The following is a 27,563-nucleotide window of genomic DNA, read 5'->3' as shown; positions in this document are numbered from 1 at the left end:
TGTAACGAAATGATACCGAGAATAAATAGATAACAATTATGATAAATTTTCAAAAAACATCCAAAGTTTATTCATAACGATAATAAAATTACAACAGAACGTTAATAACACTAAAGCTGTATGCAAAATGCCAAATTTTACAAAAATCTGTTACATAACTCGTTAACTGTACCTTGACCTCGGAATTCTGAGATTATGATCGTATTATAAAATAACAGTAATAACCTTACAACGTTTTATAGATTAGTTTCCACAAAACAGAGAAGGATATCCTAGGCTTGTTTTTATAAAGCAACAGTAGCTTAACAAGTATGAGAAGACGATCGACGTTATAATTCCTGAAGAAACACGTCATCAACGCCAATAACAAGGCTTCATTTGGACAGTGAAATACAGTAAAGTAATTATATTAGCTTATATTTATTTGTTTGTTGTTATTTAGTGTTTTTTGTGATATTGAACAATGTTGTGTCTTCCTGTACATATAATCACGTTTTATAAGTAATCTAGGGAGTACAAAAACCTATATAAAAACGAGGTATACGTCATGTATTTATGGTTGCTTTCCGTAACTGCCATAATTTACCATGTCTAAAGTACATGTACTCCGGTGAGTCGCGATAGTATCTAATATCCTATACTGTGACGGATACGGAAGCCGATAAGGGCCATTCAAAAAAAAAATTTATGTCGTAATTACGACATAGCATGTCGTAATTTCGACATAATATGTCGTTATTACGACATCGCTATGTCGTAATTTCGACATCGCTATGTCGTAATTTCGACATAACATGTCGTTATTACAACATCGCTATGTTGTAATTTCGACATAACATGTCGTTATAACGACATCACTATGTCGTAATTTCGACATATCATGTCGTAATAACGACATCACTATGTCGTTATAACGACATCGTTATGTCGTAATAACGACATCGCTATATATAAAAAATATGTATTATGATTGCCAAGAGATATTAACACCTATACGTCATTATGATGCCCCCAATAATTAGAAAAGCCCCCAGCATAGTCAGCTATAAAAGAGGGAGGAAAGATACCAGAGGGAGGGTCCCCGAAATGCTGTGTTGCAGACAGTGTTATTATTCAATTATTAGCTCCCTTGGTAAAACTCCAAATTTCATATTTAATGCATTTTATTGTTAAATAATTTACATGAAGCTTAATAAGTATATATTTGTTAATTGCATAGCTTTTGCAATTTGAATTCATTGGTTAAAGATATTTATTTATATTGTAAAGTTTAATATTTGCATCGTCGCAAAATCTTTGGATACCTTCTTTGAATACCTTCAGTGAGAAACTTATATATTTTATTAAATACAAAATCAATAAATTAACGTTTTGTCAAATGGTAATATAAACAAATTAGGTACACAATCCTATGTGAATATGCGAGCCTAACTTGCCAGCGAAGCATCCCATATCCCTTCAAATAAGCGCATACTCCATGGCTTCTTGTAATAAGTAGAATTAAAGTATCAATTGCTCTAATGCTAAGTTATTTCAACTTAAAATGCAGTACTGTCGCAAGTAATGTAGGAAGGAAAGATGGGACGGAAGTACATGTATACGGTTTTCATATTTTTTTTTTATCATATAGGATGTTAAACATTCAAGTTGCATATCATCTGTCATTGTAAAATTTCTATATCCTTATTCATCCCCAATACAAATATATCTGACACTCTGCAAGTAAATCGAACATTTTTACTCTTGGTTAAATTTGAATAGAATTGTATTTTCCCTGACACATAAGTTGTCGAAATACACCCCTTCAATTACTTGAACCTTGGCTTGAGAATTATTTCCCAAGTCATCTTCATATATATACATTTTGAAATATAGTTATCTACTCCTGGGTCGTCCGCGAAAACGGCAAATAAAAATATAATCCTTTTTTTTTTTAATTCATTGAAACGGTTTTCGTTGCTGTTTGGGATTCGTCTTTCAATTATCTCCATTTCATGCACAAGTTTATATTGACGAAAAGTTCCGGCTTCGCTAGTACAGGAATTATTTTCATCACGAAATAGCAGGACAAATCGCGAAGTAAAACATTCCGTGAACTGGTATTAATTGTTTTGATATTGGTAATTGCACCTTACTGAAGTGAAGACTTTAAATGATCTATTTCGGAGTACTTTCGTAACATAAATTTCAATTTATTTTATAAAATGGGATTTTCCCCCCATTTCCAAATTCTTTCCCCGGGCGGAGTCTTTAGCAACATGCATTATTTTTTTTCCGGCAGCAATCATTAACATCTTTCTCCAAATTTCATAACACGATTTGTTTTAATTATCATAATCATTTAATTGAAACTTTAGCACATTTAACGTCGGAAATCAGCGTCTCTAGGATTTTAGACGTTTTCAGACATTTGGAAAATATGGCTACCGTTTTGTAATGTATGGAAGCATTTTATTCCTTTAAGACCCAAATATGTAGTTAATAAGGAAAGAATCTTGGCATTTTTTACTCTTCGTATATCTAACTTTTGTTTTGATCAATTATAAAAAAATACACCTTAACTGCTTTGAAAAATGAAATATCAACTTGGACAAAATGGCTACCGTTTGAAAAACGACTGTGGAGAGAAGATTTTATTGAATCAGCAATATTTGAACTCACATGAGGCAAATATTTGTACTTTTGTTAGATATTATTATTGTCTTACTATTTTTATTCATTTTCTACTTTAATATGCAGTCGAGTCAAATGAAATTTGGTAACATAACGGCTTTAACGCCACAAAGAACCGACACATGTCGTTGTTCCTGTTAAGAGTCAAGAAGATCAGAAAATAAGAAATAGGATCACTATACATAAGAGTTAAAACAGTTTTTCATAAATGAAACGTTGGATGGGGACATCCGTTTTTTTCACATAGCTTTCTTTTTTTAATCCTCAAATATACTAGATATTACTTAGGAGATGATCAAGAGCTGTAAAAACATAATTCAAAACATATATTGAATTTGTTTTAATATTGGTTCGTGTTTTCGAACATTTTTATTTTGTTTTGCGGATGAAATTTCGAAGATTCTGTTTTAAATCCTAGGGGTTGTAGGAATACGCGCACGCCCAACGTTTGAAAGTAGAAAAAGAGCTATCAATACTTCAATACACCCTTATACCAAGAAGACATGTAGTTTGCGCTTATTTAAAGGGAGATGGAAAGCTTGGCTTGGCTTGGCTGTACAATTTCAGTCGTCTTTTATTTCCACATTTCATTCTTGACTGCATAGCTATTCTACGACCGGAATCGACTTTGTCGGTCTGTTCAGCCCTAATATTATGGGCCAAGTTAATTTAAATTGGTATCTATAACATATTTAAGTTTCTCACTGAAGGTATCCAAAGAAGGTAACCAAAGATTTTGCGACGATGCAAATATTAAATTTTACAATATAAATAAATATCTTTAACCAATGAATTCAAATAGCAAAAGCTATGCAATTATCAAATATATACTTATTAAGCTTCATGTAAATTATTTAACAATAGAATACATTAAATATAAAATTTGGAGTTTTACCAAGGGAGCTAATAATTGAATAATAACACTGTATGCCACACAGCATTTCGGAGAATCTCCCTCAGGTAGCTTTCTTCCCTCTTTTATAGCTGACCATGCGGGGGCTTTTATAATTATCGGGGACATTATGATGACGTATAATTGTTAATTTCTTTGTCATTTAGTCTCTTGCCAATCATAATACATATTCTTTTAAATATAGCGATGTCGTTATTACGACATAGCTATGTCGTTAAAACGACATGATATGTCGAAATTACGACATAGCGATGTCGTAATAACGACATGTTATGTCGAAATTACGACATCCTATGTCGTAATAACGACATAAAATTATTTTTTTGAATGGCCCTTATCGGCTTCCGTAGACGGATAACCGATAGTCAAAGAAATGTAGAATTTCCCTTTTATGTATCTGTTGTTTATCTGAAATTGAAGAAAACAAATATGCATATTAAACAATTTAGAATGGGACATAAAATAAACTGACAACGCCATGGATAAAAATAAAAAGACAAACAGAAAAATTATAGTACAGAAGACACACCATTGAAAACTAAAGACTAAGCAACACGAACCCCACCAAATACTTAGGGTGATCTCAGGTGCTTCTGAAGGTAAGCCGTTCTAGACATAAATAACGATACGCTTCAACTTGATTATTAGAGTGAAGCTTACCTCGAATTAGTTTAATTCCTTTCTTTATTAAGCACACTGTACAGAGAGAACATACAGAAAGAAAGATTTATACAAAAAGATTGCAGGATTAACAACTTTGATCATCTCGATAGATTTTTTCCCATGTAAGAACCAAAGAAATTGATCAATTCAAATATATATCAGTGTTCACAGTTCAACGATGAATTAAACAAATTCGAGGCAAAGTTAACGCTAAAGGAATTTCTACATTATCTTTGTCAGTATATTAGATGTCCAGATATTCGGAATCCTCTGATTTTATCCAGGGAGTGCCAATAACAGTTTGCCCGCTAACTGCTTCTTGTCTTTTGATCATTTTTAAACAACGTTTAGGTGCTAGGTAAGGGTTATGTTGCACAGGCTTAAGTTTTCTATGTTGTGTTTTGTACACTGTTGTTTAACTTTATTTTTGATCATTTTTGTTTTGTAAGGTTAAAATGAGATGTTACAATAGTATCTTTTTCTATTTTTCAGATTGCAAATGGGAGTTCCAAGTATTATTGTTCTTGCAACGAAAAATCCAAGCTTCTGGGAAGTATGCGATTTTAGGGACATTAAGTTAGTTATTGACGGTAACTGCTTGTACAATTTATTGTATGCATACTTTAATATAGATACCATTGGAAATTTTAGTGAATATGCTGAGAAGGTAGAAGTGTTTTTCATGTGGCTTTTCGACCGTCGAATAACCCCCTATGTTGTGTTTGATGGAGCATATGATATCGATGATAAGAAAATCGAAACAGTCAAAAGCAGGTCTCAACAACGTGCAGCAAATCCAGAAGAAAAAGTACCCATTCTGGCGAAGATAACGTTTACTAAAGTTTTAGAAAAACTTAGAATCCAGTACATAAAATGTGATTTTGAAGCTGATAGAGACATACAAATGCTAGCCAATGATTTGAAATGTCCAGTTTTGTCACGTGATAGTGACTTTTTCATCTTTGATGTACATCACGGTTATATACCATTTGAGTCGTTGCCATTAAGCGCGATATTTGAAGGCACTGATGACGATAAAATAAAAATTTATTTCATTGAGAATTTATGGAAAAAATTCCCATACCTAAGGTATAATATGGCCTTACTAGCCACTGCCTTAGGGAACGATTATCTAAGCAAACACTCTAATGTTTTACAAAATGCTTATCAAAGTGATAATTTTAGACTTCCAAGATGCAATACAGAAGTTTCAAATTTATTTGAAATTCCGTGTGAAGCAGGTGAACCCTTTTTTATAACTATCAGGAAAGTTTTGTACTGGATATATCGTTATAATGATGCTGAGAGAGGGAAAAGACAACTGCTATACTTTTGCAAGAAGGATAAGAGAGAAGAGGAAATGCTAACCCGTTCCCTTAAAGTTTTTACGGAACCAGACGACTACACGAGCTACAATCTTTATGATCTTCTACAAGAAAGACAATATGGTGGCCTACATGTACATAGGTCCGCTGTTCCATCACATGTACCAACTTGGATTATTGACAGTCATAGAAGAGGTTTAATTTCAGGATTTGTCCTGAACACTTTAATCCACAAGAGAGTTTTTCTTTTAAGTCAGGTAGAAGGTACTCATGAAGTATCCTCGCACGAGTGCAGTCTTTCAATTCGGAAAGTAATATACGCCTTATTATTAGGTACAGAGCCGAGTGTTACCGAACACGACCGATATAGAATGAGTTTATGTGAATTCAAAAGAACCGGTGTTATATGTCTAACTGGTCTTCTTCGTGGTCCATACATACCTAATATGCCAAGAGAACTGAAAATTAAGATACTAGGAGCAGCTTTATGCTGCCAAATCCCATCTGAATCAATATGTGGATCACTTGGTCAAACACGCCTATTTCTCATGATAACGACTTACTGGGCAAGAGTAGCTGAACCGGCTATAAACATTTACTTTTTAAAATCAGTTTTGATAAGCTATCTTTTGTTTTCAACAATCAAACGTAATGAATTTCGAGATTTAAAAATTGATTTCCGAGACGATCATTGTTTAAACCAAATGAAATCTAACCTAGTAACAAATAGTTTTAAAGGATCGACAATTATTTATTCGAAACATGTCTGCAGTGACGTTAGACTTAAAGATTTGTATTACGCAGTGACGCACTTCGCTGGAAGAGATTTTAAAACAAAAAGGGATTACATACCAAATATTATTCATACATTCGCTCAGTTCCAATCTTGTATATTGTATACAACATATCTTAACCAACTATTGAACAGTCCCTTAGAAAATGTAAATCCTGCCTTCGTGTTTAATGGTAAATTCCTGCACGACATTTATTATACAATCAGAGAAATAAAAGAAGACATTATTGGACACTTTTTAGCATCGGAAAAGAATCATTTTGAGAGTTTTAATAACATGTTACAATTTGTTCAGGAGAATGTGTATGTAGAAGATAGGGAATGATACTTACGCATTGTATATAGCTCCGGAATGTCATGAAACATGACGTGATGATTAAGATTGTTGTTAAATTGTTGACACAGGGTACTTTTTAGTTTCATATTTTTAAATTTACTACTTGGTATAAATTTGTTTCGAATTACAAATTGATAGATTGCCTATTGTATTATTGAAAATGTATATAATATAAATGACTGCATCCAGGACATGGATCGGATCCATTATTTGTACATCTCTGTAAGTTCCTTTAAATAAAAAAATAACTTTTAATAGTTGTGCTCGAAGTTGTGGGTTGATATGCTAAAGGTCTTGAGTTCAAATCCCAGCATATACACTTGATTGTTTTTACGTAAATTTTAAAAGATATCTTCTCCGTAGAATTAATTATAAATTTTATAGTGGATAAATGGGTGTCTTCCTCGAATGCCAACGTTTTATATGTTACCTATTCCTTGAATGCCTACAAAAATATTCAGATGTTTATATAAGAACAATAGGTGTTTTTATAATTATTTAAATGATTTTCTTGGTATTTAAATGTAAAAGTTAATTAGAGAACTTGATAAAACATTTTATCTGTTTTTTATAAGAATGTACAGCAGATTTTGGGGTTAAAATTATCATGAATTCTAAAGAAATAAAGAAAATAAAAATATTTTTATTACTTTTTATTAAAAAAAATATATTTTGGGATTGAAAATGTTTCTCAGAATAAGATATATTCAAAAAAAATATTAATGATATTCTAGTTAAATACAATTAAAAAAAAAAATATTAGAAATTTAACTAAATCCATATCATATTGAATATTTTATTAGTAAATATAAATTATATTAACTTTTTATTTGAACAATTAATTAAATTTTTCACTTGAAATAGACTGTTAAATGAAAATGGCTTGTATAAAATTTTCAACAATATTCAAATATGAAGAATTATAGTGCTTTTTTATCTGCTTATATGTTTACTTATATAAATGTTATGTGTATTGTTTTCTGTGTTCTCTGTCGGCAAACAAATAATATATTTTTCAAAATTTTCTTCTTGTTATGCTGCGAGAATTATACAAAGTTTCGAGAAATTCCATCAACTAAAATAGGAGAATATTACGTCACACAAACCTATAGAAATATTGAAAAAGCATCAAAGTCCAAAGACTTAGTGATACAACAATTTCAAAGTTTTATACTTGGAAAAGAGCATATTGGTTAAAGCAGCTACAGCAAAATCTGAATTTTCAACAATTTTACAAACATGGATATCACCTGGAATTTACCTTTTTGTTTAATTAGAAGGATTGTTTTGAAAAGCATCCACGTTTGTTGTGATAGCTTCTTGCACCTATTCCTCGAATGCCAACATAATTTTACAGGTAAATTGTCGGTAGATCAGAGGATGTTGGCATTCAAGGAATAAACCGATAAATGCTACAGAACAAAGGAAAGCATGCAACACAAAGAAACTCAAACTGGGGTGATCTGGTAGGGGTGATCCGGCTCAGATCATCCTGGTTACAACAAAGGATATGGGATGTAACATGATAGTCAAATCGAAATTTTCACGCGAGTTTTATGTATAAACTCGTATGAGGTTAATCTCACGTGAAAATTTCACCTCAATTTCATGTGAAATTCATGTGAAAAGTTTTGCCTGTGTAAATTGTGATGATATTCATGTAAAACATTTTGACATTCAACCTAACCATACACCTTTTTCTTATATTTTTTTCTACATCGAATTAGTTCCGTAATCAGACATTTCATTCACTCATTTAAGTAGCAATTTCTTAATTTTAATCACATAAACAATCATTTGACGTTGACTTTTAAATCCTCCAAACATAAGCAATTTTGTCTGGTTTCTTTTAATCAGTATGGACTATATCGTTCTACCAATGTAATTGCAGAGTTCAATGTCCCTGAGTGGATAATAATCTCTCTGCACAAGGGCAATTACTGAAAAAAATCTTTTAGCTTTTAGTTAATATCTATGAGATGTATGCTAGCGATCACTTGTTTCATCCATTGTTTGAAAGAATCAGAAATAATAGAAAATGACTCCAATTTGGAAAACAAAATGGAAAAAAGTATTTTCCTCACCACCACTCATGGCCTTTAGAAGACAAAAGCATCTGAGACAAATTTATGATAGCTGTTTTAACAAAGCAACCTACTCTTCCTCCTGGTAGCTACAAATAATGAAGAAGAAGGAATTGCTTATGCTGTAATGCTGCCAATACTAGCAGTTCTTTCGTTAGCTTCTTTACAAAACAAAGTTAAAAAAAAATTCACAAATTTCAACTGTAAAACGAGAAACTTAATTTCTGTGTTAACATATAACAACTGTTGCATTCAAAACGTGTGCGAAACAATGGACAATTTTAATATTTGGCTATATAACCATCGTTCATGGTATAAATACAACAAAAACTGATCAACCTTATTTTGTAGTTGGTTTTGGTGTTGTTTTTGGGGTTTGACTATAACTCGACTTGGTGTAGCCCAAGACATCTTCCCTCAAAGAAACATACTAAAGTCTTTTGATAATGTTACTTTCCAAATCATAGAGGTGAACACTGAGTGGGACACGACGACGAGAAAGAGAGAAAACTTACAAAACCACCAAGGTCCATATACTTAAAACCTGATAGGTTTAATAAAAATAAGAGAAAAAAAAGATACAGGAAATGTAAATTCTTTTAAATATTGGCCAATGGACGTTGCAAACTTCAACCACAATTTTGTATTATGAATAAAATAATCTTGAACTTTATCCAAACTTTGAAGTTTTTACAATGCAGCAACATGCATGTGCAAATTCAATGAGCTGTACACATTTCTCACCTGGATAGAATGTGTGTTGTCGAGCGACTACTATTAGTGCGTTTAACATGTTTAATTTTATCGCATTGTTATAGTATTCATTTACATTTTAATATTAACATACTGAATATAAGTTTGTTAAAATTACTTTTGATCGGCAATTTATGATTGTATTTGTGTTATTGTGTTAATCTTATTACTGATTAATCTACACTTTTAAAATATATGTATATATGTTACGTTATTCTATTTATATTATAGAGTAAGACACTTTTATACAATTATGTATTGCAGTTTTGTGAAAATCATGGTCCCATTTATACTTTCAGTTTCATAGTAAAATCAAATTGCATACATGTACATTTCACAGGTATCACGCATACAATCTGTGACCCACTGTGTGACATCTTAATTAGATTTCAAAGTTTGGTTTAATTGTGTCAATAAAAGTTTCAGTAAATAAAAGTTACCCATTATAAACTCGAGATTTTCTTCATAATAATAAGACAATAGAAACAGTGCACATTATTAAGTGACTTCAAACCTCATTAAATGGGAAATCACAAATAGACATACTATAAACAGCTACCAAATGATATATTACCTCGGTGTATTTAACTGATCTTAACTTAATTCAAAAGGGAGTGGTAAGTTTTTTTTTGTCTTAGTCAGAAAAAAAAATGCCTCAAACTTATATTTTTAGTCTTGCAATGCTATCAATCAAATTATTTGTTTTCAACATTTAACACTATAAGGTATTTGGGAAATTGGATTCAGATTTCCCTCCCCCATTCAATTTGGGGTATTAGAACATATCTCTCTTTTTTTTAAAGTTAAATAGTTGTTCACTAATCATTTACATATTAAAAGTGCGTATACACCAAAAAAAAGTGATCAAAAGTCTAATCACTCCCCGAGTCACTCATTTCCCCTTTCGGTTTGATATTCAGCTGAAGGGGAGATAACCGCGAGACATTGACTTGCATTTTCTGGAAATTACTTTTTACAATTTTCTGGAAATCAGTTTATGTACACATATTGTAAGAGATTCAAAGGAGATAATCATGCGATATTAAAAAGTGCATCGAAGTTTTATTGTATAATATGTATGTCAAGGAAATGATTGCATCTACGCATTAAGATAAATACATGTAACTATCTAAATTTATAATAGGTAAGTTTATCATATAATTAACAACTGTAATTTACAATCTGTACGCTTCTGAATCATATAAAAAATTGCCAACTGTGTTTTATTCACATATCATCAATGAAGACGTTTTGAATGGAATGTAACAGGAAAGGTAAGGTTGATTTTCAAAATAATCTACACGTACAGTCTTTCCTGGCCAGTACAGGAAAACACGCACATGAGTATAAATGTACCTTGCTGCAAGCATCGAAGAACTGCAAATCATGCACGATACTAAAATTTGACTTTTTCTTTATATGCAAAAATATTAAGAGGTCTCTGGCTTTTCCTTTTTAACTCACCTGACCTGAAAGGTCAAGTGAGCTTTCTCATCACTTGGCGTCCGTCGTCCTGAATCCGTCGTCCTGCGTCCGTCGTCCGTCGTCCGTAAACTTTTACAAAAATCTTCTCCTCTGAAACTACTGGACCAAATTCTACCAAACTTGGCCACAATCATCCTTGGGGTATCTAGTTTTAAAAATGTGTGGCGTGACCCGTCAAACCAACTAAGATGGCCGCCATGGCTAAAAATCGAACATAGGGGTAAAATGCAGTTTTTGGCTCAGAACTCAAAAACCAAAGCATTTAGAGCAAATCTGACATGGGGTAAAATTGTTGATCAGGTCAAGATCTATCTGCCCTGAAATTTTTAAACGAATCAGACAACTTGTTGTTGGGTTGCTGCCCCTGAAATGGTTATTTTAAGAAAATTTTGCAGTTTTTGGTTATTATCTTGAATACTAATATTATAGATAGAGATAAACTGTAAACAGCAATAATGTTCAGAAAAGTAAGACCTACAAATAAGGCAACATGACCAAAATTGTCAGTCGACCCCTTAAGGAGTTATTGCCCTTTATAGTCAATGTTTAACAACTTTTCATCATTTTTTGTAACTTTTCTAAAAATCTTCTTCTCTAAAACTACTTTGCCAAATTTAACCAAACTTGGCCACAATTATCATTGTGGTTTACAGTTTAAAAAATGTGTCCGATGACCCAGCCTACCAAACAAAATGGTCTACATGGCTAAAATTAGAACATAGTGGTAGAATGCATTTTTTGCTTTATATCTTTGAAACTAAGACATTTAGGGAAAATCTTTCATGATTGAAATGTCCATCAGAATAAGATATATTCCCTCACAAATTTTCAGTTGAATCGGACAACCTGTTGTTGGGTTGCTGCCCTAAAACTGGTGATTTTAAGGAAATTTTGATGTTTTTGGTTATTATCTTGAATACTATTATAGTAAGAGATAAACTGTAAACAGCAATAATGTTCAGCAAAGTAGGATCTACAAATAATTCAGTATGATCATAATTGTAAGAGGACCCCTTAAGGAGTTATTGTCCTTTATAGTCTATATTGAACAACTTTTCGTCATTTTTGTAACTTGTATAAAAATCTTTTCTAAAACTACTTGTCCAAATTTAACCAAACTTGGCCACAATCATAATACTAGGGTATCTATTTAAAAAAAAAGTGTCTAATAACCCGTCTACCAACGAAGATGGCCGACATCAGTGAACACATTAACAGGTGAGCGAGACAGGCTCTTGAGAGCCTCTAGTTCTTTATGTAAGGGGTTTTTAAAATTATTTATTTAATAAAATGCAATATGATCAGTGTCAATAAAGACGAAATATCCCATACATAACATGACTTGTGTGTAATACAAACATGACAAATGTGGTGGTCGATTGAATCACGTAAATACTACGCGGAAGTTTTAATGAATATACTTTCTTTTTCAATGACGAGCTTACCATTGAGATCCACAGACAGTCAAATTATCCTTCCGATTCTGGCTAAAGCAAGCTTCCACTATCCACTTGCGTTTGTGGTGCAGTGGATAGAAGAGATAATCCGTCTGATAATCCGTTATAAAAGTTATCCATTTTTGTTTACCACATCTCAGTTTCTTGTCTGCTCTGTTTACTATCTCTACTATGTATTGACTTCCTTGACCACTTTTTTGTACATACAAATAATCAAATGTAGCTTTAAGTATATCTTCTACCCCTTGATTTTTTTGGGTCCTTTTTTCCCCCGTTTTCTACATAAGAAAATGACTGTACATAGTCAGAAATATGACAGTTGTTACCCATTCGTTTGGCCGTGATTGAGATCTTGATATTTTAGTTTTTACTTATCTGAAAAATTCAAAATCGCAAATGAACTGATTGGTATATCGGACGGTCGTGTTTAGAAGGGGATTACCATTTGATTTTCGGGGATGGGGTGGTTATTCTTGACTGGTAGATGAAAAATAAACCTGTTTGCTAAACATGATTAATATGCACCACACACAAATTTGCAAGAAAAGAAAAAAAACTGCATAAAATGGTCGTCCTCTAATAATGTCTTTCGCAATCCAATAATCAAATGATTTCTCAAAAACCAAAATGAAAAAGAAAACTGTTCTCGTCTTTGTTTTTTTTTATTTCTCAAAAACCAAAACCAATATCGAAAGGAGTTTTCGTTTTTTCCAAAACCAAAATGAAAATCAAAAGGAGTTTTCGTTTTTCTATTTCGATTTTCGATTTCCCTGTCCCTGAACAAGAAAAACATCTACATTTGGATTCAATTTCTATATTAGATTTTATTTAACCGTATTGTATTTTTATGCTTTAAAACATACAGATACAAAATTATGTAATATTGATTCTTTTCATTGAAATCAACATTAAATATAGATGATCAGTCAACCTTTTCACATGTCAAAATTCTTATTGATTTTGACGTCGTGCTTTTTTTAAATAGAACCATGCATGAGCCGGATTCTTCCTTGGTAACAACCTAATATGTTCCTTATTGCTTGGACGTGTCATGAAAAACTACAAGCATTGGATCCAAATATTACTGTTTTATGACCGTAAAGAAAATAATGTGAAAGTTTAGGTAAGAAGGTTGTTTTTAACTCTCTTACTCGCTCACTGACCCAAAGGACGAGTGTGATTTTTTCTTATTACACTGCTTAGCGTCTGTCGTCTTCGTCGTCACGGTTAAATTTTATAAAACCCAATTGAGTTCTACAAGGCCAAATTGAACCGAATTTATCCAAAATCATCCTGAGGTCATTGAGTTTTTTATGCTCCACCTACGATAGAAGCGGGTCATTATGTTGTCTGGTCCGTTCGTCCCGCTTCAGGTTAAAGTTTTTTGGTCAAGGTAGTTTTTGATGGAGTCGAAGTCCAATCAACTTGAAACTTAGTAAACATGTTCCCTATGATATGATCTTTACAATATTAATGCCAAATTAAAGTTTTGATTCCAATTTCACGGTCCACTAAATAGAAAATGATAGTGTGGTGGTCAGATTAAAGTTTTTGGTCAAGGTAGTTTTTGATAAAGTTGAAGTCGCGTCAATATGAAACTTAGTACACATGTTCCCTATGTTATGATCTTTCTAATTTTGTTCCAAAATAAAGTTTTGACCCCAATTTCACGGTCCACTGAACATGGAAAACTATAGTGCGAGTGGGGCATCCGTGTTTTATGGACACCTTCTTGTTTCTCAATATGGCAGATTGTTTCGCCCCCGCCTGTCATTGCTGCAAGTGTAGTATCTTATTTTGAACACCGTTATACATGAACATAGATAGATTGATAGTTTGATAGTTTATTAGAGAAAACTCAGCCGCAGAAGACTGCGTAACAGGAGCATATTTATATACACAATATTAATTACAACATAGTTCATCATACAAACATAATACATTTTTAAATTATACATCTTCAAAAATAAGTTTGTGTTTATTACAGTTTTGAATTAGACAAGCATCTTTTCTACCTTTTGAATAAAAATTGACAGCTTAGACAGCACATTACTATTACTATATTTAAGCATGCCAAGTACTTTTTTTTCATTTGGATATTTTAAATAATATGGAGGTATGAACTTCCCCCTTAAATCCTTAACTTCATAGTTGGTACATTTACATATATAGTGGTATACATCTCCAAGACCAGCTTTACAAAGTGGACAAATCCTCTCATTTCGTGGTACATTTCTCCATCTTCCTGTTTCGATGGGAAACTTTGTATTACATACCCTTAATTTACATTTGTTTACCCTATGACCCCGCCTTAATTTTAACTGATATGGTTCCAAGCAAAACTCTTCTTTAAAGTGTAGATAAAATTCCCCCCTTGATGAATTGTTTATATCTGAGAACCATTTTTGAATAAACTGGTCCTGGAGACGCTGCCTTACATTAATTTTAATATAATTATAATCAACTTGCTCCGGAAAATTATATAGTTCACAAAAGCCACAATCATTAAACACAGATTTTACATAGTTAAACCACTTAAAATTACAACCTTCATGCTCATGCATGTACCAAAGTAACTTATAAAGTTTACCCGATAGTTTTTTATCATTTGTTGCTAGCTTGTGCCAAAAACATACCATTTTTAACTTGATCTGCAGTTCAAGCGGAAATCTTCCAAGTTCCCCATATACCATAAAATTTGGCGTAGATGATCGCACACCCAAAGTGCGCTTACAAAACTGTAGATGTAACTTTTCAGTATTATTTTTATTTTCAAACCCCCATATTTCCGAGGAATAGGTCAAAATAGGAACCACCAAAGCATCAAATAATTTTAGCTGTAGATCAATCGGAAGTGAGATATTTTGTATCTTCTTGTAAAGAGTATAAAGTGCTTTTTGAGCTTGGTCTACCAATTTTTTACGAGCTTGAAAGAAATTTCCGTTGTAATTAAACAGCAGACCAAGATAAACATATGAATCTTTAATTTCAATAATTTCATTACATAGTTTAAAAGTAACATTCTTATTATACTTTCTCTTTGAAAAAATTACAATTAATGTTTTTGTAACATTAACAGTGAGTTTCCACTCAAAACAATATTGCTCAAAAACATCCAGAGCCTTTTGTAACCCTTCTGCCGACTCCGCAAAAATGATTGTGTCATCGGCGTACAGAAGAATAAATAACTTGATATACAAATCAAGATTCTCTGTAAATTTTCCATTAATACATTTTAGACCATCCACAGAGTTTTCATCCAGATATTCCTCCAAGTCATTAAGGTATAAGGCAAAGAGAATAGGTGACATTTTTTCTCCCTGTCTTACACCTACCTCACACGGGAAAAAATCTGTTTTCAGTTCTCCATTTTTAACACAAGACTTAATATCTGTATACATGCTCAATATAACTTTAAACATTTTCCCACCAATATTATATTTTAATAGTTTTTGCCATAGTCCCACCCTCCACACTGTGTCAAACGCTTTTCTAAAATCTACAAAAGCGCAAAATAATTTCTTTCCCGAACTCAAATATAATGAAATTAAAGCATGCATGATAAACATACTATCTTGGACAGAATATCCCTTACGAAAACCACCCTGGGCATCAGTTATAATCCCGATCTCGTCTGACAGAGCATTAAGTTTTGAATTAAGTATAGAGGTGAACACTTTTCCTAAATTCGATGTAAGACAAATAGCTCTGTAATTATCCAAATTGTTTGGATCCCCCTTATTTTTAAATAACGGCTTAATGATACCAATAAGCCATGAATTTGGAACGATTCCAGAATCAAACACTAAATTAAATAACTTAGTGTAAATAGGCAAAAATTGATTCACCGTGCTTTTTATAAATTCGTTGACAATCTCATCTTCCCCTGGGGCTTTCCCATTACATAACTTTTTTAACAGCTGACAGTATTTCGTCCTGTGTGATTTCCTGATCTATAATTTCAATAAAACCCTGATCTTTTATACTTTTAGCTAAATCCTCAAAATCAATATCATCATCTGGAACATCGCTCTTATTTAATGACTTAAAATACTCATATAATTGATCAATAGTAATTTTGATATCTTTATCAGACCCCCCTCTATCAAATCTTTTCAAGATTTTCCAAAATTTACCAGAATCTTTTTTCGAAAGTTTGCGCATGTCAGATTCTAGTGCATGTTGAAAACTCTCAAAACTTTTATTCATTTCGGTTCTATAAACTTTCCCGGACTTTTTCATCTCATCTCGGTTCTCTTTATTCTTATTTAAACTGTAACGGTTTTTCGCTTTATGGAAACCCTTTCTCTTATCTCTGCATTGTTTATTAAACCACAGTTGGTTAGAAGTACCAGGTGGATAGAATCTTCCCTTTGGTTTAAATACACGATTAGCGGTGCTTTTAAAAAGATCACATATTTTATCAACGGCGGTGTTGATTCGTTCTTTTGGATCAGTACTACTGTCCTCCGACAAAAGCAGTGATATCTCGTCAAATTTAGTAACGTCACCAACGAGTGTCTCAGTCTCAATAAACCGGTTTTCCTTGTCTGGGACCCATCGTGCATGACCACGCTGACTACTACAATTATCATCGGAATGTGTAGTAAAAATGTTCACTGAAGCATGAAAACAAAAACAAAGACCACAATGAACGTCAGAAAAAAGTGGGTTGAATTCGAGAACATTGAATTCTTTTATCAATGGAAATACACTGGATGACAGTAATAAATAATCAATAAGAGATACACTATTACATGTAGTCAAACCTATTGCATGACCCGTTGACAGACACTTCCAGAACGTCAAGATCAGCCTTCTGTCCGTAAAGACCAAAACCTGTCCGATTCTGAAGACTCCTTTAAGTTGTTATTGTCCGTCTTATTAACACCGTTTTTTTTTTTATCCTTGTTTTACCATTTTACAAATTCAAGGTTCTTAGAAAGAAACTATATATGACAACAAAGACCAAGATTACAAAATGTACACGTCTAAAATTGTTAGTTGACTCATCATAGGAGTTTTTGCCCATGAAAGACGCATTTTACCCTCTTCTGTATTTTTTTGTTAACTAGAAAAAAGAAGGTGAAAAATTGTCCAGCCGAATACCAATGATCAAAAGTTATAGATTTTTCTCATGCTTAATTTTTAAAATAAAAGAATTAGTCAACACATTTGGAGTTACTGCTCGACGAATCGCCAATTAACCCCTTCGAGCAGTAACTGCTTTTGCAAGACATTGCACCCATTGTTTGCCTTTTATGCAGAACTTATGTTGGGTAAGGAAAAAAAGATAACCAAAAGTGTAAAGTTAAAAAAGATCTACAAGTAATTCACTTAGCCTTAATTGAAAATTGGCAGCTTATGTAAGTTCTTGTTCCTTGAAAGATGCACTTGGTATCAGACAATTTCGAGGTCGGTTGCCCTCCGACGCCAATCTGACCAATTATTTGATTTCGGTCCAAAGAATATAAACCAAAACAGTTGTTGTTGACTGTACGGCGAATTTCAAAATAATTAAATAATTGTATTGATAACAACATTGATAATAACGGTCAAGGGTAAAAAATGGTGTACAAAATCGTGCATTTGTGTCGATTATATATACACAGTGATACATTGTGTCGATTATATATACACAGTGATACATTGCGGTTTCTCTTCAACTGTTATGCCGTATTTGTAGTTTTGGAAACATGACGATTTACACGACAGTAAGTGAGAACAGTGTATTCTAGAAATATCAACAACTTTTTATTTTTACTCTATATTGCAGGCTGAAGAATGGGAATTCCAAGCATAAGCAATCTTGTACAGAAGAACCCAAGCTTTTGGACGATATCTGACTTCCAAGACATAAGACTGGTGATCGATGCTAACTGTTTAGTCGAATTTCTTTATAAATATCAAGATATTGATACCATTGGTAATTATAATGAATACACAGAAAAAGTAGAAATATTTTTTAAATGGCTTCAAACCCGCAGGATAACACCTTTTGTTGTTTTTAGTGGAGCTCTTGGTATGGATGACAAGGAAATCGGAATTGTATTAGGCAAGACTAAACATCGGATTGGAAAACCAGACGAAGGTATGCCAATTCTTGCCAAGCTTACTTTCATTAATGCATTAGACAAACTTAGAATCAACTACGTAAATAGTGATTTTGAAGCTGATAGAGATATACAAAAATTAGCTAACGATTTGAAATGTCCGGTGTTGTCGGCTAATAGTGACTTTTTTGTCTTTGATGTCCAGTTCGGTTACATACCATTCGATTCACTTCCGTTTAAGTCAATTTTGAATGGAGTAAAAAAATCCTTTGGTGAAATCAAAACATATTTCTATAAGAACTTATTGAAGAAATTTCCTTATTTAACGCATAAAATGGCGCTACTTGCTACAGCGCTCGGTAACGATATCTTTCCCAAAAATTCAAAAGCGCTACAACTAGCCTACCTCAGTGCTAATTTTAGACTTCCCGAGTGTATGGCAATAACTTCAGATGTATTAGAAACGCCATGTGAACGTTCTAGTGAAACCTTTTTTATTACAACAAGAAAGATTTTATATTGGATAAAACGCTGTAAAGATGTTGAAAGAGGGAAAAAACAGTTGCAATATTTCTGTAAGGAAGACAAGAAAGAAGAGAAAAAACTCTTCCGGTCCATAGAGGTATATACAGAAACTGGAAACTATACGAGTTACAACCTTCATGACCTTATTCAGAGAAGAAATGATAAGGGTTTCTGTCGATCACCATTTCCATTCGGTATTAGAAAGTGGATAATTGAACATCACCGCAGGGGTAAAATTCCAAACTTTATAATTAACACAATAATACACCAGAGAAACATTTTTATGTGTCAACTAGAGGGTACACATGATACCTCCTCCCACGACTGCAGCCTGTCAATTCGAGAGGTTATATATGCCGTATTGGTTGGAACTGAAACCACCATTACAGAATATGATCGACAAGAAAAGAGTTTATGCAAAGTTTTAAGAAAAGGAGTTATTAGTACTACAGGAATACTCAAAGATTTGCATATTCCGGAAATGATGTCTGCAGTAAAAATCAAAATATTGAGCTCGACTTTGTGTTGTTCAGTACCTTCTGATAAAGTCAGCGGACAACTCGAACAAACACGCCTATTTTTGATGATTACAGCCTATTGGACAAGGGTCGCTGAACCGTCTGTTAACACCAACTTCATCAAATCTGTTCTCATTGGTTACGTTTTATTTTCTGCACGACACAAAGAATTTCAACCTGGTACCAAAATAATTGGAAGGCTTGAAAACTTGTCCGCCGAGGTAACAAAGTATGCTGATAGACGTATAAAATCGTACCGAGATTTTGTACAGAATATCACATATACATTTTCACAGTTTCAGTCTTGTATTTTATATACAACTCATCTTAACAGACTTTTACAATGTCCACTCGAAAATGTTAATCCTGCTATTGTTTACAATGGCTCATTTCTACACAAAATGTATTTTATCCTGAATGAGAATGACCGGTATGAGAATGATGATATCATTGAAAAACATTTATATGGGTGTAACGTATATGTTTGGTTAAACCAGATGTTATATTTTTTGCAAGAGAACGTTTACATAAAAAGTGCAGAAGTTGCAGCGAAAATGTGAGAGATAAGATGACATTCATTGTAATAAATTCAAAAAATGCTGACAACTGCAATACTTATGTTGGTAATACTGAATCATTTACCTTTTACTTGCTTGTCATCGGCTATCAATTTCAATGATTTTCCGTTCTCTCAGTCTGTATAAGAGGCCTCCCATGCAGTTGGGATACAAACAGAAAAAGAGTGTAGTTCAGGCATTAAAATGAAAAGAAAAAAAGAATGTTCAAGTTTTCAACATTAGAATCAGCACATAAGGTTAAGTCCTCTGTTAGTTATTCCTTCTTTTTTTATTTTTGCGTTTAGAACCTTTGACGATCCCAAATTTTAAATGTCTAAAACAAGTACGATGTGTTAGTGATAATTCATTGTAACAGAGGAACGGTTACCTATTCTGACCAAGTCCATTGCTAGAGCGTTAATAAATGGTCTCGTACACACTGTGATGATCAAAATAGTTAGAAATCCAAACAAGAACAAAGTTGAAGAGCATTTAGGACCAAAAATACCAAAATATTGTTCCAAACACGATAAAAGAAGTCTATGCCTGGGTTATAAAATCCTAAGTATTTTGAAAAAATTAGACTTTTGTAGACAATAAAATACTAATGACCCTATAAAGTCATGTCAGCACTGAAGTGTTGACTACTGAGCTGGTGATACCAACACCAAACTTTTTTTCCAGAGAACAGTTATTGTACATTTGAAAAAAAATACGAATAGCTTGAAAGACCATTAGCGGCTTTATGTATAAAAACAATGAGTAGAAAAAAACAAAATAGTATGTACAATTTGGTAGTGAATATCCTTTTTAAATACAATCAGCAACACACAAAAAGAAAAACTGTATCAAACAACACCGGTTCAAACAACACACAAAACAGAAAACTACATGTCTATCAAACAACACGTTTTGTACGTTTATCAAACATTATAAATAAATGATATTGATGCTGTCTTTACCTTTTTCAAACAAAAACACAATCTGTTTCGTCTGTAATTATAAGTGTGAGTTCGTGGTCTAGTGGTTAAGACCGATGGCTACAGTGCTGAAGATCCCGAGTTCGATTCTCACTCGGGGTGCTGAAAATATCAGTACATTAGTGTCGAGAAGACCGCGGGACCGGCAACGTATCGGAAGTCACATTGTATCTAAGGGCGACGTCACACGGCGACGTCTCCTTATATTTGGTTAGTAACTAGTAAACGTCAAACTACAAAGCTGTTGTGTATTTTATCAGAGTCATATTATAAGATATCGTCCCCACATTTATGGTGCCGTGACTAATGGAGCTACCAAAGCTGAAATCAAGAAGAACGGGCAATCGTAGTGCCGTTACCAGACTTTTACGAAAATTTGCCGATGCAAAAGAAAGTTCTGAATTCGACCGAGAGGAGCTGTTAGCCACATACGAAAATCTACAACAGAAGAAGAAGTTACTCGACACACTGAATGAACAAATTGAGAACGCATCGGAAACAGAGGATATAGAGACGGAAATCGTAGACACAGATGAGTATACTACAAATTTTGTTACTAAATTGAGACATTTTAAGATATTCATAGATAAGACATTACAACCTATTTCCAATCAACCATCACATTCGTCTTATCAAGTTTTAAATGTAGACAGTCCACCGTTCATCCCTACTAGTTCACCCGAAATTGTACAGACAAGTTATGTCGCCCCGTCATTGCCACAGTCAAATGATGCCGCTCGAATTTTAACAGAGACAAGCCAAATTGCCACATCAATTCCCACGTCAAGCTATGCTCTCCCGTCCGCTATATCCAGCAATCACCGTTTGCCAAAATTAACTTTGCCTACATTTAATGGCAATATATTAGAATGGCCAAGCTTTTGGGATTCGTACGAATCAGTAGTTCATCACAACCCAACATTGACAGATGTTCAAAAGTTTAGTTATTTGAAGGCCCAATTAGAAAACGAAGCCGCTCAGACAATTGCCGGATTTTCTCTAACTAACGCTAATTATACCGAAGCCGTTAATGTTCTGATAGAGAGATTTGGACAGACTCATAAAATCACACAAGCACACCTACAAGCACTGCTTGATATTACGCCACCCCGAGGTGACCTCATAAGCCTGAGAATGTTTTATGACAAAATGGAGAGTTTAGTTAGAGGACTTGAATCGCTTGGACAGACACAGGACTCATACGGTAATTTATTAGTACCGATTATAATCAGCAAACTGCCCGGAGAAATCAGAAAGCAACTCGCGCGGGAGCATGGTACGACAAATTGGTTACTACGAGATCTTAGAAAAAGTATACTTAAGGAAATACAAATTATGGAAGCCGGACAAGTTTCACAGACGGAAACTGATATTTCGACTTCAACCTTTTTCGCCGGTGCTAAATCACAAAGAAAACACAACGCAAGTACTAGAAATGCAAATCACCATTTAACAGCTAAGCCGTGCATTTTCTGCAAAGATATTCATTCACCTGCCAATTGCCCGAAAATACGCGATTTAGATAAACGCCTCGCTATCGTTAAACAAAACCATTTATGTTTCAACTGCCTCGGTAAACATCACATAAAGGAATGCAAATCAAAAGGCTCATGTCGTAACTGCAGTAAAAGACACCACACTAGTTTATGTAGCGAAGTTAAACACACCGCAGACCCCGAAAAGAGAAGTAACGCTGACACTAGAAATTCTTTAAACAGTTGTAATAAGAACGAAACTACGTCATCTACATCAACTATAGTAAATCTTGTGAAGGACACCGAGATACAAGAAGATTCCACGATTTTACACTCGTCAGCACAATTTCACTCAAATGTATTGTTGAAAACTGCCGTGGCCCCCGTTTGGTCAGATCGTCATTGCACTGATACTAATATTTTGTTTGATGAAGGCGCTCAAAGATCTTTTGTAACGGAGAGTCTTGCGCGTAAATTGAATTTACAGAGAGAAGGAGCCGACAATATTCAACTCTCATCATTCGGAGAAACCAACGCAAATGCTAGGCGACTTGATAAAGCTACAGTTTATGTTGAAACTGAAACTGGACATAAAATCCCAATACAGGTTTTAATCGTTCCCATGATAGCTACGCCGTTACAGAACCACATTCGTTACATTGACAGGAACAATAACTATTTGAAAGGACTAAAGCTCGCACATCCTGTTACGCAACAAGATACTTTTGAAATTTCGTTATTAATTGGAGCCGATTTTTATTGGGAAATTATTGAAGATAAAGTTGTACGCGGAAACGGACCTATCGCAGTCAAATCGAAACTAGGATACTTACTTTCAGGACCGTTACACTCAGGAAAATCTCAGTACTCAACAACATCTAGTATTTTCAATGTGCTTATTTCACGTAAAACTGAGGAACACGACTTAGAAGCGTTTTGGAAGCTCGAGGCTATAGGGATTGAATCTCCGGAAGTACACGAAAAAGAGAATGATTACATACGAAATTACCAAGAATCTTCAATTGAGTTTCGAGACCACAAATATTACGCAAAGTTACCCTGGAAAACTGACCACGATGAGTTACCATTAAACTATGCTGTAACAAAGAAAAGAACAGAAAGCGTAATAAGAAGACTGCGCCAAGAACCAAATATGTTAAAGAAGTACAGCGATATCATAACGGATCAAGAAAACCGCGGATTCATTGAAAGAGTATATGAAACTGAACCGATTCCGAACAAAATTCACTACATTCCACATCATCCAGTAAAAAAGGACTCAAGCACGACGCCAATAAGAATAGTGTATGATTGTAGTTGTCGGATTTCATCAAACCATCCCAGTTTGAATGACTGTCTCATGAACACTCCGCCGATACTTAATGATTTAACGAAGATTTTAATTCGATTTCGACTCAACCGTTATGCCATATCAACGGACATTGAAAAAGCCTTTCTACATGTTGGACTACACGAAGACGACAGGGATGTCACACGGTTTCTATGGCTAAGCAATCCATCAGATCCTGATAGCCATTTGATTGAATACAGATTTAAAGCTGTACTATTTGGAGCAACTTGCTCACCTTTCATTCTGAATGCCACGTTATTAAAACATTTACAGCAAACCAACAATACAACAACGAAATTATTAGAAAGGGACCTGTATGTTGACAACATATTGTCTAGCTTAAATACAGAAGATGACGCCATTGTTTATTTCAAAGAAGCTCGTACATTAATGAACAAAGCCGGTTTTAATCTGAGATCTTGGACTTCAAACAGCGAAAAGGTTCGTACATTAGCAGCAACAGAAAACGTACTCGATACAGATGAAGAAACAAAGATTTTAGGAATGCGATGGAACAGCGTAACCGATGAACTGTTTTACCCAAAACGAGAAATTCTTAATTCTTCACAAATAGTAACTAAGCGTGAAATTTTGAAACATTCGTCACGAATTTATGACCCTCTCGGACTATTAAGTCCAGTCACAATTAGAAATAAAATACTTTTACAAGACATATGGAAAAGAGGATTTGACTGGGACCAAAAAGTTGATGAAGACATACGTATTTCATGGATGGATCTTGCCAAAGACGTAGAACAAGTTACACATGAGGTATTTAATAGATACTTATTTTCTAAAACTAGTTGTAACTCAACAGAAAATAATTTACATGTATTTGTTGATGCTAGTACAAAGGCGTATGGTGCAGTAGCATACTTGTGTAACGGAAGTGATAGTACACTCGTGATGGCAAAGTCAAGAGTAGCCCCGCTTAAAGAACTTACGTTACCACAACTTGAATTAATGGCCGCCGTTATTGGGGCACGTTTAGTAAATCACCTTAAATCAACATTAGAATGTTCAAGCATAACTGTTTGGTCCGACAGCCAGATAGTCTTACATTGGTTAAAATCAACAAAAACGTTAAAACGTTTTATTACAAATCGAGTGAACGAGATAAATGATTTGACGTATTCTCATATGTGGAAATATTGCCCAACTGACTGTAATCCAGCCGATTTGTTAACCCGTGGTATAACAAGCGAGAGGTATAAGGAAAGTACATTATGGAAAAAAGGACCCAGTTGGCTTACGGACACTTCTAAATTTCCAAATACCACAATTGTAAGCGACGCCTCATTATCTGTTTTAATCAATGACCAAGAAAACAGTCAAGCGACAAGAGACATTTCAACTGATAAAAATGAAAATCAACCAGGACTTCACGTTATTATGGAGATAAACCGATATGGATCGTATAAGAGACTGTTACGTATAACTGCTTATGTACAACGTTTCGTTAGTAAGTGTCGTAAGCAATGCAATTCAATACAAAAAGGACAATTGAAACCACCAGAAATACAGAAATCCGCGGAATTATGGATAAAGCACTGTCAGGAGACGAGTTTTCCACAAGAATATAAGGCGCTGAAATCGAAAACGACAACAAATTTACCTAGAATAAGACAACTACGTTTATTCTTAGACGACAACAATCTTATGAGATGTCAAGGACGAATACACAACGCACCAATATCGGAATTCGCAAAATTCCCGTATATACTACCATCAAATCACGCATTGGCTGAACTCATCATAATGGACGCGCATAGGCAAGTTTTACATTCAGGCTGTAATATGACAATAACTCACATAAGACAGACATTTTGGATACCTGCAATTCGACAAGTTGTTAGAAAAATGCTGAGAAGATGTGTTACATGCCGTAAAATAATAGGAAAGCCATATTCAGCACCCGACCCTCCTCCTTTACAGAAGATAAGACTACAAGAAGCGCCACCGTTTACGGCTACAGGAATAGATTTTACAGGAGCACTACATATAAGACAAACAGACAAGTTAAAGCATACATTTGCTTATTTACGTGCGCTTCAACTAGAGCAATACATTTGGAAGTGGTAACAAACTTAACAGTGGATACGTTTTTACAAGCGTTTAGGCGTTTTGTTAGCAGAAAATCTTTACCGCGATTGATTCTATCAGACAATGCATCTACTTTTGTTTCTGCTTCAGATGAAATAACACGACTATGTAAATCTGAGAAATTACAGGAAGCATTTTCTTTACAAGGAATTGAATGGCGATTTATACCGAAACGCGCACCATGGTTTGGAGGCTGGTGGGAACGTCTCATTGGTTTAACAAAAACTAGCTTACGAAAGGTACTTGGAAAATCGCTAATTGATTTAGAAACACTTCAAACAGTAACAACGGAGGTTGAATCTATTCTCAATGATCGACCCTTAACTTACATTTCTTCAGATGTAGTGGATTCGGAACCTCTTACTCCAGCTCATCTTTTATACGGACGACGCATTAATACACTGCCATATCCTCGTGGAGAAGATATTGATATTGAAAACTATGAGTTCATGAACATTACGAATTTAGATAAACGTGCAAAGAGACAATCGTTAATAATTCAACAATTTTGGAATCGATGGAAATCAGAGTACCTGACTTCTCTCAGAGAATTTCACCAAAAAACCGGGAATAATAAAAGAAGGATTGAAATTGGAGACTTAGTACAAATTCACGATGAGAAACCTAGAATTGGATGGAAAACCGCAATTGTTGAGGATTTAGTTAAAGGAAATGATGGACATGTTCGTTCAGCAGTTGTAAGAACTAAGAACGGAATTACAAATAGACCAATTGTAAAGTTATATCCGCTCGAAATCCATATAGAGAGTGAAAACACGGACACGGAACAAAAAACAACACACCCGACGAAGAAAGACGATGTCACAGAACGACAGTTATCCACCAGAGAAGCATCTAAACGTGCGAAAGAGAACATTAAAACATTTTATGGACTTTCGAAGTAAAGTGATCGAGCATATTTGTTTAAAAATGCGTTGCGCCATGATTATGAACTATTAATGTTATGCGATTTTGTTTAATGAACTACGTTAGTTCAACTGTGAAAGAACTGTGAATTTTTTTATTTTGAGAGACTTTAATCTTAATTTAATGTTATTTATATATTGTATTTCAATTTTCTTTTCTACGTAAAGTAATTTTTTTTGAGGCCCCGAGAATGTCGAGAAGACCGCGGGACCGGCAACGTATCGGAAGTCACATTGTATCTAAGGGCGACGTCACACGGCGACGTCTCCTTATATTTGGTTAGTAACTAGTAAACGTCAAACTACAAAGCTGTTGTGTATTTTATCAGAGTCATATTATAAGATATCGTCCCCACATTAGAAGGGTAATTTTCACCCTCTCACACACATCTCTGGTACCCAGACCGGAGTTTAAACTAGAATGGGTACGTTGGGGGCTTCGGTTGGTCAAAGTGTTCCTTCTTTGACCTGGAGATCAATCTTCTGATATTTCTCTGGTTTGTCTGTTTCCACCGAGTGGCCCGGTGGTTCTCTCCGAGTACTTCGGCTTCCTCCACCACAATAACAGACTTTCCGGTGTCCTAGCACTCCC

The 27,563-nt window shown here is 34.1% G+C and overlaps 3 protein-coding genes across 4 annotated transcripts; all 3 read left to right on the top strand.

Moving 5' to 3' along the window:
* The first annotated feature begins 248 nt into the window (after positions 1 to 248).
* Positions 249 to 6,759, top strand: LOC134723799 (protein asteroid homolog 1-like). Its single transcript, XM_063587348.1, has 2 exons — positions 249 to 400; positions 4,742 to 6,759. Exon 2 carries the CDS (start codon positions 4,749 to 4,751, stop codon positions 6,690 to 6,692), a length of 1,944 nt encoding a protein of 647 aa, XP_063443418.1. The 5' UTR covers positions 249 to 400; positions 4,742 to 4,748; the 3' UTR covers positions 6,693 to 6,759.
* Positions 6,760 to 10,579: 3,820 nt separating this feature from the next.
* On the top strand, positions 10,580 to 20,165 carry LOC134721996 (protein asteroid homolog 1-like). 2 transcript variants are annotated; one of them, XM_063585397.1, is made up of 2 exons: positions 10,580 to 10,685; positions 18,260 to 20,165. In XM_063585397.1, exon 2 carries the CDS (start codon positions 18,268 to 18,270, stop codon positions 20,137 to 20,139), a length of 1,872 nt encoding a protein of 623 aa, XP_063441467.1. In that variant the 5' UTR covers positions 10,580 to 10,685; positions 18,260 to 18,267; the 3' UTR covers positions 20,140 to 20,165. The 2 variants fall into 2 exon arrangements, with proteins under 2 accessions (XP_063441467.1, XP_063441468.1); XM_063585398.1 differs by lacking the exon at positions 10,580 to 10,685 and adding an exon at positions 10,710 to 10,815.
* Positions 20,166 to 21,422: 1,257 nt separating this feature from the next.
* LOC134723049 (uncharacterized) lies at positions 21,423 to 26,950 on the top strand. The gene is made up of 2 exons (XM_063586684.1): positions 21,423 to 25,404; positions 26,136 to 26,950. The coding sequence occupies exons 1-2, from the start codon at positions 21,423 to 21,425 to the stop codon at positions 26,948 to 26,950; spliced, it is 4,797 nt and encodes a 1,598-aa protein (XP_063442754.1).
* The last annotated feature ends 613 nt before the right edge of the window (positions 26,951 to 27,563 follow it).

The sequence above is a fragment of the Mytilus trossulus genome, chromosome 6, assembly GCF_036588685.1.
Source record: "Mytilus trossulus isolate FHL-02 chromosome 6, PNRI_Mtr1.1.1.hap1, whole genome shotgun sequence".
Taxonomy (NCBI): domain Eukaryota; kingdom Metazoa; phylum Mollusca; class Bivalvia; order Mytilida; family Mytilidae; genus Mytilus; species Mytilus trossulus.
The sequence above is the reverse complement of the archived record's forward strand: the minus strand, read 5'-3'. Positions and strand labels throughout refer to the sequence as shown.